The sequence below is a fragment of the Gossypium hirsutum genome, chromosome A10, assembly GCF_007990345.1.
Source record: "Gossypium hirsutum isolate 1008001.06 chromosome A10, Gossypium_hirsutum_v2.1, whole genome shotgun sequence".
Taxonomy (NCBI): Eukaryota; Viridiplantae; Streptophyta; class Magnoliopsida; order Malvales; family Malvaceae; genus Gossypium; species Gossypium hirsutum.
In genome coordinates, this window is record NC_053433.1 from 64,376,373 (window position 1) to 64,392,353 (window position 15,981).

Sequence of the window (15,981 nt, forward strand, 5' to 3'; positions counted from 1 at the left end):
AAAAATTAATAATTGAGTAACCAAAAAAGAAAAAAAAAGACCATAATTGAGTGACTACTGATGTAAAAAATATATTAAAAGTTAATTTGATATATACACTTACAAACATAAATGATAGATATAAATGTTATATAACCACTTCAAGGTGACGGATGAAGGCAGCACAAGCAGCGGCTCCCAACCAAGCATAAGCTTTAAAAGGAAAACAGAAAATTGATAACAGAAAGAAGAATGATTTTTTATAATATTTGGAAGGGGCAAATAGGATAAGCAGGCATCTGAGTATTTCTCCTTACACAACACATAAAGAAGAAAATAAATGATAGAAACATTTATCTACCGTGATAAGTTCCCAACTAAATCCTATACACACAGACAACCGAGATGCAGAAGCCTCTCCCTGTCCTAAACGGCTAGCAAAGGGAGAAATATATGTGAACTAAACAAATAAATGAATTTATATAGACCCATCGTCTATCAAGACAACCCAGTTGGCATCATCGCAACAACAGCTGTACCAGGGATGGCTATCCTCACAGTTTTTAACATTTGAAGCCAGGGCAGACTGACAGCACAATTATAAGAACCAAGGCAAGAACGATCCCGAACACAATCAATTTCATCTTCATGTTCTCAATCCACATCTTTCTTTTTATCTTAGTTCCCTGCTGCCTAAAATCTTGTGCCTGGAATGCAGCATCATTGTACATCCACTTAAAATGCATCATACAGTGCAACAGCATAAGAGGTATAATTGGAATTTTACATTGAGGAAAATTAAATCATTTTGAAAAAGAAAAAAAAGAAACCAAGTTTGGTAAGGAAACAATTTCCCCGAAATGCAACCTATGAAATGCAGTTTGAATAAGAGTAACCTGTGAACGAAGGTTTTCAGTTTTATCCACCAGCAACTCAATCTTCTCACCACGGTCAAGTACCTGCCAAAATTCAAATCGTATTACTAAATGAAAACAACTATCATTCTATTTTATAACCCATGCTTGCTAATTATGACAACTAGTTATGCATATCTAGCCATATCTTAGTGTCAAACTACATATACAACATCTACAGAGTCAGAAGGCGCTTATTACCTTCTCAATATTTTCCATCATAACACCCTTGACTTCAGAAACTTGGGCCTTCACTTTGGCAAGTTTGCTGATCTCTTCAGGATGTTCCACACAATACTTCATATGCTCCTTCAATTTGGACCTATCATGTACAATGAACTAAGCACACCACCATGCAAAAGGATATAATTCTAGAAGAAACTTAAGAGTGAGATATACTTAAATTCTCTATTCAGGCTCTTGGCAGTAGCAGTTGCAGCCTTCCCTCCACCGTATCTTCTGCTGAAGTCTTCTTTAATTCTTTCCAGAAATGCAATTGGAATTTGCCTGCCAGCAGATTCAACTGCAACCACACAGTAGGCTGCAACAGCCAATGTATTTGAACAAAACAAGTATGAAAATAAGCAATCATTTCTTTATTAATTTCCCATTCAAACCAGAAGTCAGCATCCAAATCTATGATTAAAATGACTATGTTTAGAAAAGGATAACTATATCTCCCTTTTTTTCTCTGAAGGCACAAACCAACAGCTTTAAAACTAGAAAACAATATGCACGAATTTGCATCAATATGCAACCACGAAGAAAGCTAAAAAACTGCAGGCCGCTACAATTGTAAATGAGACTGTGACCTGGATATGATTGTCGATGGAAAAGATGAACATGACAAAACATGTAATGAACAATGTATAAAAAAGGCTTCCTTTTGCTTCCCAACATCAATTTTACTTTCTGCATATGAAGAATCCATTTGGTACTACAATTATTACCAGCATAGAACTCATTTGCAAGCATTGTCATTGGTGTGAATCCAGATACGCAATGCATACACATGCTTGGTTAACATGATAATGTTTAGACTCATCCCATTAATGCAATCACACCGAATATTACCTTGCCTATCAAAAGTAGAAAAGAGGAAAAACCATCCACCAAAAGATACAGTATCATATCCCGCATTAACAAAGCTAATCAGATTATAATATACATCCATATGATACATCATTGTCTATTGAAACAGGACGGAAAAAGAAAACATTTATCGCAATTGCCTAATTGTGGTCAGTTGCAGTATATAATCAAAACCACAAAATAGCGGTCATAACATCCCGCTGCTATCTATATTTAAATCCCAGAAAACTTTCTTTCTTTATAAGGAACATTACTGAACATGTTCAATGATTTGAACAATCTTGGCGTTTTTTTATTGATTCATTCCACTAAAGAGAGAACAACCAACGCAAATCTTACACGAATAAGCAAAATCAAGAGGACTAAAAACCAAGGAAATCAACAAAACTAAACAATAAAAAGGACCGCATGTCGTTATTCATATTAAAATCATTAAATAATCAATCCAAAAAGAAAAGAGTCCGGAAACCACTCCAATTTGGAAAATAAAAGGCCAAACCAATCAGATAACACGAAGATACCGATCGCAAATCGTAACCAAAAGATGAAAAGGAAAAAAAAAGGACATTCATACTGAATCCATTCTCAACGAGATAATTGAAGGTGTGGCCATCGCAATTGTAGGTAAATTTGTTGTTGGAAGAAGGGAGCTTCTGGAGACATTGACCGGCAATGCTTGTGAAGTTACCGGTGAACTCGGTATACTCAGCGAGGATCACCATGCCACGAGCCACAAAGCTGTAGATCAACGTCTGTTGCCCCATCTCTCAAAACCCTAAACCTAGAACTCAAGAACCAAAAATTCAATTTGCAAATGACAGAAAATGAAAACAGATTAAAGGAAAGAGAGTGAAGAGTCTGGATGGGATGGGATCGGACAAGAAAATAGGATTAACGACGAAATGCTGAAATTGCGGTAAATGTAGTTAATTTTGTGAGTACTAATTCTTTTCTGCAATTAAAATTAAAATTAAAATTAAAAAGTTACATATTTAGAAATAAAATGGGAGAGGAGAGGAGTGGAGGTGGAGGTAATATTTCAAAGCTGAAGAAGTTGTAGACTCTGAGATTTTGGTTCTTCATTTTGGAAGGGATTTTCAAAACTAACGATTAGGCCTCACCTTGGGCCATTACTGAAGCTCTCTTAAACCACCTTTGGATTAGGAAAAACTATTAAGCAACTTGCCCAAAAAGTTTGCTCCATCCAGCCTCCAGTTTCAATATTGATACGAATTGTTCTGTTTTCAAGTTTATATTAAATTGCTTTTATATATTATACGAAAATTAAATATATTAGGTAGGTAGTACATTAATTAAATAAAAAGAGTGAATTACACCAACAGTCACTAAACTTTGGGGTAAATAACAAAACAGTCACCTAGGTTTCATTTCAGTCACTTAACTTTCAAAAAGTAACAAAACGGTCATTTTTGCCGTTTTCTGTCACAGACGTTACAGTAAAGTGACGTGGCAGGTGACGGAGTCCTTGCTGTCAACCTTAAGTCTAGCTGGCCGGTTACTAACACTTTAATAATAGTACCAGCACCATTTTAGGGTTTGAAAAAAAGAAAAAGAAGAAGAAGAGAAGCAGGAAGAGAAGAAGAAGAAGGAGAAGAGGAAAAATGGATATGCCTGAAGTGATTCCGGTGTGCTATTGTGGAAACCCAGCTAAATTAAGCATGTCTTGGTCCAATGACAACCCAGGTAGGAGGTTTTTTGGGTGTAACAAATTCGGCAGTCGATTTCGAAAACCATGTCGATTTTTCAGCTGGTTTGATCCACCATTGACGCCCTATTCAAGAATGGTGTTGTTGGGTCTTCTGAAAAAACTGAGGACATTGGAGGATGCAAGGAAGAAGGAGAGAATAACCTAGTTTTTGGTGCTTGTAATTGTTACTGTTTTGCTGTTTTCAAAACTTTAAAAATCATTTTATGTTAATTGAAAACCAGCTTATGTTTTGTAATTTTGTTGCTGGTAAATTGTTGCTTATGTTGGTATAGATGGCTGTTGTTATACATGGTTAACCATCTCATGTTGTTTACAAACACTTGAATGAAATGGAATTTTTTTTTAATTACAAATTGTGTTGGAATATTTTTATTGCTTAACATGTGTTAAAAATGGTTGCTGGTATACATAGCTAACCAACTCATGTTGTTGTTTACAAATTGCTTAACACTTGGTGTGACAGCCCAAAGTTGACCCTAGTCGGGAAGTGGTTTCGGGACCGCTAAACCGAGTCACCGAAATGTTTGAATGTGATACTTATTGTCTAGAATATGTAATTATGAATGTGTGAAAATTTCAAGCTTCAATTTGGTTGATTTCATGTGAATTTAGTCAATAGGACTTATGTGAGAAAATTCTAAAATGTGATAGGTCAATGTGTGAGGACCTATTAGTGCATGTGGACAAAGGGGGGACTTGCATGTCAAATTCCCCCCCTACTAGTAGTGGCCGGCCATGACAAGCATGGTAGACCAAGTTTGATGGCCAAGACATGTCATAGACATGTTTTGTTGGTGCATCATGGGTGGAAAAAAATAAAATAATAGGCATGGAAATTAAATAATGAAAAGGAGTATGATGAATACACAAAAAAAAAGTGTGTAGTTGATTCTTTTTCCCCCCCATTGCCGTGAGCTAAAGAAAAGAGAGGAGAAGATCTTTGTTCATCCTTTTCTCACCTTCATTTAGCCTAAATTAGAAAGAAAAACAAAGAAAAAAATTTCTCATCCTTTGGTTCATCCTTGGCCAAAAATTTTAAGGAGGAAAGAAGAAGAAAGGTGAAGAGATTCGGCCATGCATGTAGCTAGGCTAAGGTATGTTTGATGATGTTCCATGAGATGCATGCATGTTTTAGTTGTTAGCTTGAGTTCTACCTAGCCCATGGTCTAAATCTTGCTATGTGATGGAAATGGCACTTGACCATGGATGCATCATTCTTGGTTGGTGTTTGATGTTGTGGTGATGAGGCATGAGGATGAGTTAAGATTCGGCCTAGGTGGAGGTTGTGTTAATGCCATTGCATGCAAAATATGAAGCTTGTTAATGATGCATGTGATGATGGCTTGATGATTCTTGAACCTCCTTTTTAGCATTTTTGTGTGAGCACATATGTGCATTGGTTGCTAAATGGAGAAGAATCGGCTAGCAAGATGTGTGCTAAGGCCGAATGTAACTTTGCATGTTAATGAGCAATGCATGTGTTAAATTGATGAAAAGGGGGAGGATGCTTTACTAGTGTGTATATGTGTGTATTAAGTGTTGAAATCGACCCCAAAAATAGACATGCATATTCGGCCAAGGGGAAAGAAATTAGCTAATATGTTGTGTTGATGCATGATTTTTGCATGTATGAGACTTTAATGTCTAATGTATAAATATGGGCTAAGTGCCTTGTGTTCATCTTTTTGATGCCTAAATGATGAAATCAATTTATTTGTTTAATTAAGCTCAAGAGCAAAGGGGAAATAAATCCGATAAAGGGAAGGAAAAAGTGGTTGAATAGCTAGCGGAATCGTTCGACAACACCCGAGGTAAGTTCTTGAGTAAGAGAGCTTAAATTACGATGTGATTAAATCATGCTCTATGTGAGGCTATTGAGCCGAATGTGCGAGGACAATATGTGCCTTGTGTTTGAGTTTCGCAAATGAAAATGAAATATGAATGTGCCATGAATTATTGTTAGATGTGCATGATTAATTGAATGCTGTCCGGGCTAAGTCCCGAAGGCTTTGGGCTAAGTCCCGAAGGCTTTGTGCTAAGTGAATATATCCGGACTAAGATCCGAAGGCATTTGTGTGAGATACAAATTCCGGGTTAAGCCCCGAAGGCCTTTGTGCGAGATACTAAATCCGGGTTAAGTCCCGAAGGCATTCGTGCGAGTTATTAAATCCGGGTTATGTCCCGAAGGCATTGTGTGAGTTACTAAAACCGGGCTATGTCCCGAAGGCATTTGAACGAGGAGCTATATCCGGTTAAATCCCGAAGGTACGTGATTTGGTAATGAATGAGCTTGCTGTAAAATTCCAGCGAATACTCGAAAAACATCCCAATATGGGGATATGTTACGTATGTGTTGAATTTAATCGAGCCCTTACAAATAAATGTTCGCTCAGTTGATAAACGAGCTACCGGCCTTCGACTAAGTTAGTCTATTGTGTATGTACATAAGGGTTGTTAATGTTGTGAAGCAAGTTTGATATCGGTAAATTGCGTATTGTGAAATATTCCGTTTAGCTAAATGTGTGTTATTCTTTGTTTATGCTGGAATTCATTGCTCAAAACTTACTAAGCATAAATTGCTTACTCGTTACACTGCTCCTCTGTTTTATAGATTTTTTTGGTTCTCCAGCTATCGGACTCGGGATCTTGAAGTCGAAGTCGCCCACACTATCAAAGGCTCTTTTGGGTACTATTTTGGTTGAATTTTGATATGGCATGTATAGGACTACCCATTGTTGTTTTTCGAGTACTTTATGAAATGTATAAGTGTACAGCCATGCGAAAATGGCTTGTAGAAGTGGAGTATGGCATTAGACCATTCGTGTTTATGAATGTATAGATGGTTTCATGATGTAACTATAGTTGGAATGGAAGTGTTGAGCAAATGATCAGCCATTGGAATGGCTAAGTATGATCATATGTGGGCATATGTATGACAAGGCCCTAGTTGGTCCATGAAACCCCGAAAATAGGTAAGGTTTACTTTGAAAACAGAGGCTGACAGCAGCAGTGGTGTGGATTGGAAAAATCACAAGAATTCGTAGGAGTGGAATTAAATAGTGAATAAATTATGTAATCTAACCTTGATGAATCTACTTTCATATGAAAGTAACGAAACAATCATATGAATAGTACAGTAAGAGATATTCAGGTTCTTGTGGAACAGGGCCAGAACAGTTTCTGGATTCCCTGTTCCGACTTTGGAAATTCACTATAAATTGACCAGAGATAATTAGGGGTCATACCATATATGTATGGATTCCCCTCTGAGTCTAGTTTCCATAGAAACAAACGGCATCAGTATTGAAGCTCTGTGTAGAGAGATATCCAAGTCGTAATGGGAAAAGGTCAGTGTAGTCGACCCCTGTAACATGGGAGACTTTGACTAATAAACTGTACTAATTGGCCCAACCAAAAATTCTAGAAAAAAATACATAGGTGGGGACATGAGTCTAGTTTGAGGGAAAAATCACAAAACTGATTTTCGAGTTGTGAAACTCAAGATATGATTTTTGAAGCGACTAGTACTCAGACTGGGCAGTGTCTGGAAAATTTTTTCAAAGTTTGTTAACATCTCGTGTCCGACTCCGGTGTCGGTCTCGGGTTCGGGGTGTTACATTAAATTGGTATCAGAGCTACGGTTTAGTCGATTCTAGGACTACCGTAATGTGTTGGGTCTAGCTATACATGCCATTTTATGTGATTACTTGATAGTGTGGTGATTTCTGACAATTGTAAATGTGTTTATAGTAATGGATCCCGATCGTGACCGAGAGGTAGCTGATGATCTTGAGAGTGTAGCGCCTGCTCCCGTACAAGGGACAGTGCCGGCAGACTCTCAACCTAATGCTAGTAATCTGAATGATGAAGCTAGACAAGCATTCTATAGCGTGATGAATGATTGGTTCAACCAATACATTCGAACTAATATGGCTGTTCCGCAACCTCCATTCTCGACAAATACTACCCCCGCACCTACAATACCACCGGTAACGGACCAAATAAGGTCAAATAAGCCCCCAGTTGACAGAATCCGAAAACATGGGGCTACTGAATTTAAGGCTATGGATAGCGATGATGCCGAGCAAGCTGAATTTTGGCTGGACAACACAATCCGGGTACTCGATGAGCTATCTTGTACACCCGATGAATGCCTAAAGTGTCCTATCTCCTTGCTACGTGATTCTGCCTACTATTGGTGGAGTACTCTGACTTCTGTTGTGCCCCGAGAGCAAGTAACTTGGGAGTTTTTCCAAACTGAGTTTCGGAAAAAGTATATCAGTCAGAGATTTGTTGATCAAAAACGGAAGGAATTTCTTGAGCTTAAGCAAGGCTCCATGTCGGTTACTGATTACGAGCGAAAATTGTTAGACTTAGCAAATACGCTCGGGAATGTGTTTCGTCCGAAGCTATTATGTGTAAACGCTTCGAGGATGGGCTGAATGAAGATATAAAAATGTTCGTTGGCGTTCTTGAAATACGAGAGTTCGTGGTACTTGTTGAACGAGCTTGTAAAGCCGAAGAGCTTAGAAAAGAAAAGCAAAGAGTTGATGAGGGAACTGGAGAGTTTCGTAAAAGATCCTCGGGAAGGTCTCTTCAACAGACATCGAAGAGATTTCGAGATGATGCGGGCCAGTTTAGAGGCACTTCAGGCCTTTTTAGACGAGATCGTGATCGACCCCCTGTGGGTACACGAGGCACTTCGGTCGCCAGTGTTGGGAATGAATGTCGAGATAGAACGAAATGTCGATATTGCGGTAAATGGCATTCGGGGAGTTGTAGATTCCCTGACCGCTCCTGTTACAAGTGCGGATCAGTTGACCACTTCATTAAAGATTGCCCGAGGTTGTTTGAACAGAATGAAAATCAGAGTGGGAAACCGGGTGCTACCACTGCTCGAGGTAGACCATCTGGAAATACGGGCAATGCTAGTGGTGGTCAGAGAGGATCTAGAGATGATATAACCAGATCCGAAGCTCGTGCGCCTGCTAGAGCTTATGCTATACGTGCCCGCGAGGATGCTTCTTCGCCTGATGTTATTACCGGTACATTCACTCTCTTTGATACTAATGTAATTGCTTTGATTGACCCCGGTTCTACTCATTCTTACATATGTGAAACCTTAGCATCAAGTAAGACTTTACCTATTGAGTCTACTGAGTTCGTAATTCGGGTGTCAAATCCCTTGGGTCATTACGTGCTTGTCGACAAAGTGTGTAAGAAATGTCCCCTGGAAATTCGAGGTTCCTGTTTTCCGGCGGACTTGATGCTTTTGCCGTTTGATGAATTTGATGTTATCCTTGGTTTGGATTGGTTGACCGCGCATGATGCGATTGGGAATTGCAAGAGCAAGACTATTGATTTGAGGTGCGCAAATAACGAAGTAGTCCGAATTGAGTCTGCGGACTTGGAGGGGATGCCAGCTGTAATATCAGCAATGTTGGCACAGAAATATGTAAGAAAAGGGTGCGAAGCATACCTTGCGTATGTACTTGATGACAAAGAATTAGAAAAGAAACCCGAATCTGTGCCGGTGGTTTGTGAATACCCGGATGTTTTTCCGGAAGAATTACCGGGTTTACCACCTGTTCGGGAGGTAGAGTTTGGTATTGAGCTTGTACCTGGGACTACGCCGATTTCGATAGCTCCGTATCGTATGGCACCAACCGAGTTAAAGGAGTTGAAAGCTCAGTTGCAAGAACTGACGGATAGAGGTTTCGCTCGACCAAGTTTCTCACCTTGGGGTGCACTAGTATTGTTCGTGAAAAAGAAGGACGGAACCATGAGGTTGTGCATTGACTATCGTCAGCTGAATAAAGTGACGATAAAGAACAAATATCCGTTGCCGCGCATCGATGATTTGTTCGACCAACTGAAGGGAGCCTCAGTGTTCTCAAAAATAGATTTGAGATCGGGCTATTATCAGTTGCGAATTCGAGATTCAGATATTCCTAAAACTGCCTTCAGAACGAGATATGGTCACTACGAATTCTTAGTGATGCCGTTTGGGCTCACTAATGCCCCTGCAGTATTTATGGATTTGATGAATCGGATCTTCAGACCGTATTTGGATCGGTTCGTAGTTGTGTTCATTGATGATATTTTGGTCTATTCAAGAGATGAGACCGAACATGCTGAGCATCTGAGGCTAGTGCTGCAAATTTTGCGGGATAAGCAGTTATATGCTAAGTTCAGTAAGTGTGAGTTCTGGTTAAGAGAGGTTAGCTTCTTGGGTCATGTGGTATCCACGTCGGGTATTCGAGTTGACCCGAACAAAATTTCAGCCATACTTGACTGGAAACCTCCGAGAAATATTACTGAAGTTCGGAGCTTTTTGGGGCTCGCCGGTTATTACCGACGATTTGTGAAAGGTTTCTCGATGATAGCCACACCAATGACGAAGCTACTTCAAAAGGATGTTAAGTTCGAGTGGACGGAGAAATGTCAGAAAAGTTTCGACCAACTGAAAACTCATTTGACTGAAGCTCCAATTTTGGTGCAACCCGAATCAGGTAAAGAGTTTGTCATTTATAGTGACGCATCCCTACTTGGGTTGGGTTGCGTATTGATGCAAGAAGGTCGAGTCGTGGCCTATGCGTCGAGACAATTGAAGCCACACGAGAGGAATTATCCGACCCATGATCTCGAACTAGCTGCCATCGTGTTTGCTTTAAAAATATGGCGACATTATCTGTTTGGTGAGAAGTGCCATGTATTTTCGGATCACAAAAGTCTCAAATATTTGATGACTCAACGAGACTTGAATCTGCGACAAAGACGTTGGCTTGAGTTGTTGAAAGATTACGAGCTTGTCATTGATTACCACCCGGGAAAGGCTAACGTGGTTGCGGACGCCTTAAGCCGGAAGTCATTGTTTGCTTTACGAGCGATGAACGTGCATTTGTCTGTTCTACCAGACAATGTGTTAGTAGCTGAATTAAAAGCTAAACCATTATTGACTCACCAAATTCGTGAAGCTCAGAAAGTCGATGATGAATTGGTTGCAAAACGGGCTAAGTGTTTTCCGAACGAGGAATCGGAGTTTCAAATTGATGATGATGATTGTGTGAGGTTCAGAAATCGTTTGTGTGTTCCAAGGAATTCGGAACTCATTTCGATGATTCTGAACGAAGCCCATTGTAGCCGAATGTCAATTCACCCGGGGAGTACGAAAATGTACAACGATTTGAAACGTCAATTTTGGTGGCATGGTATGAAACGGGACATCTCCGACTTTGTTTCGAGATGTTTAATATGTCAACAAGTGAAAGCGGAACATCAAGTGCCTTCAGGATTACTCCAGCCGATCATGATACCCGAGTGGAAATGGGATCGAGTCACAATGGACTTTGTGTCCGGACTGCCCTTGTCAGCAAGTAAGAAGGATGCTATATGGGTTGTTGTTGATAGACTGACTAAGTCGGCTCATTTCATCCCCGTACGTACGGATTTTTCATTGGATAAACTAGCTGAATTGTACGTTTATCAAATTGTGAGATTACACGGGGTACCTGTTTCTATCGTGTCGGATAGAGATCCGAGATTCACCTCACGATTTTGGAAGAAATTGCAAGAAGCTCTGGGTACCAAGCTGCATTTTAGCACTGCTTTTCACCCCCAAACCGATGGTCAATCCGAGCGGATAATTCAGATACTTGAGGATATGTTGAGATGTTGCATCCTCGAGTTCAGTAGTTCATGGGAACGGTATTTACCTTTGATTGAATTCGCTTACAACAATAGTTTTCAATCAAGTATTAAGATGGCACCTTACGAGGCTTTGTACGGTCGTAAATGCCGTACACCATTGTTTTGGATCGAGCTCAATGAAAGTAAAATTTTCAGAGTTGATTTGATTAAAGATGCTGAACAGAAAGTAAAGGTAATCCGTGAAAGTCTGAAGGTAGCCACGGATCGTCAGAAGTCGTACACAGATTTGAAACGAAAAGACATCGAGTATCAGGTGGGAGACAAAGTGTTCCTTAAGGTTTCACCTTGGAAAAAGATACTCAGGTTCGGCCGTAAGGGCAAGTTGAGCCCAAGATTCATTGGGCCGTACGAAATCTCCGAACGAGTTGGTCCGATTGCGTATAGATTGATTTTGGCCCCGGAGCTTGAAAAGATTCATGACGTCTTTCATGTTTCGATGCTTCGACGCTATCGATCTGATCCATCGCATATAATTAGCCCATCAGAGGTTGAAATTCAAGTCGACATGAGCTATGAAGAAGAACCGATGCGTATCCTAGCTCGTGAAGTGAAGGAGTTGCGAAACAAAAGAGTTCCGCTAGTAAAGGTGTTATGGCTCAAACACGGGATCGAGGAAGCTACTTGGGAGACCGAGAGCTCGATGAAAGAACGATACCCAAACCTATTTACCGGTAAGATTTTCGGGGACGAAAATTTCTTAAGTGGGGGAGAGTTGTGACAGCCCAAAGTTGACCCTAGTCGGGAAGTGGTTTCGAGACCGCTAAACCGAGTCACCGAAATGTTTGAATGTGATACTTATTGTCTAGAATATGTAATTATGAATGTGTGAAAATTTCAAGCTTCAATTTGGTTGATTTCATGTGAATTTAGTCAATAGGACTTATGTGAGAAAATTCTAAAATGTGATAGGTCAATGTGTGAGGACCTATTAGTGCATGTGGACAAAGGGGGGACTTGCATGTCAAATTCCCCCCCTACTAGTAGTGGCCGGCCATGACAAGCATGGTAGACCAAGTTTGATGGCCAAGACATGTCATAGACATGTTTTGTTGGTGCATCATGGGTGGAAAAAAATAAAATAATAGGCATGGAAATTAAATAATGAAAAGGAGTATGATGAATACACAAAAAAAAAAAGTGTGTAGTTGATTCTTTTTCCCCCCCATTGCCGTGAGCTAAAGAAAAGAGAGGAGAAGATCTTTGTTCATCCTTTTCTCACCTTCATTTAGCCTAAATTAGAAAGAAAAACAAAGAAAAAAATTTCTCATCCTTTGGTTCATCCTTGGCCAAAAATTTTAAGGAGGAAAGAAGAAGAAAGGTGAAGAGATTCGGTCATGCATGTAGCTAGGCTAAGGTATGTTTGATGATGTTCCATGAGATGCATGCATGTTTTAGTTGTTAGCTTGAGTTCTACCTAGCCCATGGTCTAAATCTTGCTATGTGATGGAAATGGCACTTGACCATGGATGCATCATTCTTGGTTGGTGTTTGATGTTGTGGTGATGAGGCATGAGGATGAGTTAAGATTCGGCCTAGGTGGAGGTTGTGTTAATGCCATTGCATGCAAAATATGAAGCTTGTTAATGATGCATGTGATGATGGCTTGATGATTCTTGAACCTCCTTTTTAGCATTTTTGTGTGAGCACATATGTGCATTGGTTGCTAAATGGAGAAGAATCGGCTAGCAAGATGTGTGCTAAGGCCGAATGTAACTTTGCATGTTAATGAGCAATGCATGTGTTAAATTGATGAAAAGGGGGAGGATGCTTTACTAGTGTGTATATGTGTGTATTAAGTGTTGAAATCGACCCCAAAAATAGACATGCATATTCGGCCAAGGGGAAAGAAATTAGCTATTATGTTGTGTTGATGCATGATTTTTGCATGTATGAGACTTTAATGTCTAATGTATAAATATGGGCTAAGTGCCTTGTGTTCATCTTTTTGATGCCTAAATGATGAAATCAATTTATTTGTTTAATTAAGCTCAAGAGCAAAGGGGAAATAAATCCGATAAAGGGAAGGAAAAAGTGGTTGAATAGCTAGCGGAATCGTTCGACAACACCCGAGGTAAGTTCTTGAGTAAGAGAGCTTAAATTACGATGTGATTAAATCATGCTCTATGTGAGGCTATTGAGCCGAATGTGCGAGGACGATATGTGCCTTGTGTTTGAGTTTCGCAAATGAAAATGAAATATGAATGTGCCATGAATTATTGTTAGATGTGCATGATTAATTGAATGCTGTCCGGGCTAAGTCCCGAAGGCTTTGGGCTAAGTCCCGAAGGCTTTGTGCTAAGTGAATATATCCGGACTAAGATCCGAAGGCATTTGTGTGAGATACAAATTCCGGGTTAAGCCCCGAAGGCCTTTGTGCGAGATACTAAATCCGGGTTAAGTCCCGAAGGCATTCGTGCGAGTTATTAAATCCGGGTTATGTCCCGAAGGCATTGTGTGAGTTACTAAAACCGGGCTATGTCCCGAAGGCATTTGAACGAGGAGCTATATCCGGTTAAATCCCGAAGGTACGTGATTTGGTAATGAATGAGCTTGCTGTAAAATTCCAGCGAATACTCGAAAAACATCCCAATATGGGGATATGTTACGTATGTGTTGAATTTAATCGAGCCCTTACAAATAAATGTTCGCTCAGTTGATAAACGAGCTACCGGCCTTCGACTAAGTTAGTCTATTGTGTATGTACATAAGGGTTGTTAATGTTGTGAAGCAAGTTTGATATCGGTAAATTGCGTATTGTGAAATATTCCGTTTAGCTAAATGTGTGTTATTCTTTGTTTATGCTGGAATTCCTTGCTCAAAACTTACTAAGCATAAATTGCTTACTCGTTACACTGCTCCTCTGTTTTATAGATTTTTTGGTTCTCCAGCTATCGGACTCGGGATCTTGAAGTCAAAGTCGCCCACACTATCAAAGGCTCTTTTGGGTACTATTTTGGTTGAATTTTGATATGGCATGTATAGGACTACCCATTGTTGTTTTTCGAGTACTTTATGAAATGTATAAGTGTACAGCCATGCGAAAATGGCTTGTAGAAGTGGAGTATGGCATTAGACCATTCGTGTTTATGAATGTATAGATGGTTTCATGATGTAACTATAGTTGGAATGGAAGTGTTGAGCAAATGATCAGCCATTGGAATGGCTAAGTATGATCATATGTGGGCATATGTATGACAAGGCCCTAGTTGGTCCATGAAACCCCGAAAATAGGTAAGGTTTACTTTGAAAACAGAGGCTGACAGCAGCAGTGGTGTGGATTGGAAAAATCACAAGAATTCGTAGGAGTGGAATTAAATAGTGAATAAATTATGTAATCTAACCTTGATGAATCTACTTTCATATGAAAGTAACGAAACAATCATATGAACAGTACAGTAAGAGATATTCAGGTTCTTGTGGAACAGGGCCAGAACAGTTTCTGGATTCCCTGTTCCGACTTTGGAAATTCACTATAAATTGACCAGAGATAATTAGGGGTCATACCATATATGTATGGATTCCTCTCTGAGTCTAGTTTCCATAGAAACAAACGGCATCAGTATTGAAGCTCTGTGCAGAGAGATATCCAAGTCGTAATGGGAAAAGGTCAGTGTAGTCGACCCCTGTAACATGGGAGACTTTGACTAATAAACTGTACTAATTGGCCCGACCAAAAATTCTAGAAAAAAATACATAGGTGGGGACATGAGTCTAGTTTCAGGGAAAAATCACAAAACTGATTTTCGAGTTGTGAAACTCAAGATATGATTTTTGAAGCGACTAGTACTCAGACTGGGCAGTGTCTGGAAAAATTTTTCAAAGTTTGTTAACATCTCGTGTCCGACTCCGGTGTCGGTCTCGGGTTTGGGGTGTTACACTTGGTATACATGGCTGCTGGTTAGAAAAGATAACAATTGATATAGAAATTGTTTAACAGTTGGTATAAATGGCTGCTAGTTAGAAAAGATAACAGTTGGTATACAAATTGCTTAACAGTTGGATAACAAATAGCATGATAAATTGCTCATATATTAAGGCCAATATGTCAAACTGTTTACAAAAGGAATGAGGGGAAAAATATTGCCAAATTTTCCTACAGTTCATTACAATTGAACATATGTGAATTGTAGGGAAATTTACAAAAAAAATTCAGTGACTATGCCTAAGTTATCAACAGTAGCAATCATAGGCAAATTTCCCAAAAAATTATCTGCCTAAGTTAATAATCAGTAGCAGGCAAATTTACACAGTTTTAAAATGTTAACAAAATGCAGTCTGTTCACATCATCATCAATGGTCTGTCATGGATGACTCTTGAGTGGAAGGCATCCATCTAACAGTGGTTGTGGTTGATTTTCTCTTTAATGGGAGCTTTTGTCTTGGGGCAGCTTCTTGATGAGTTAGGGCAGTAGGTATATGAGTTGGGGTAGTAGGTAACTGAGTTGGGGCACCTTATTGAGTTGGGGTACCCTCTTGCTGACTTGGGGTAGCCTGTTGCTGGGTTCGGTCACCAACTTGATGTCTTTTAACCTACAAGAATAAAATAAATGTAAAAAA

At 39.6% G+C, this 15,981-nt stretch overlaps 1 protein-coding gene across 1 annotated transcript; it reads right to left on the bottom strand.

Moving 5' to 3' along the window:
- Positions 1-217: 217 nt before the first annotated feature.
- On the bottom strand, positions 218-3,247 carry LOC107897008 (putative vesicle-associated membrane protein 726). The gene is made up of 6 exons (XM_016822331.2): positions 3,107-3,247; positions 2,560-2,766; positions 1,293-1,434; positions 1,095-1,215; positions 876-938; positions 218-686 (listed from the first exon to the last, which is right to left on the bottom strand). The coding sequence occupies exons 2-6, from the start codon at positions 2,747-2,749 to the stop codon at positions 543-545; spliced, it is 660 nt and encodes a 219-aa protein (XP_016677820.1). The 5' UTR covers positions 2,750-2,766; positions 3,107-3,247; the 3' UTR covers positions 218-542.
- Positions 3,248-15,981: the final 12,734 nt, after the last annotated feature.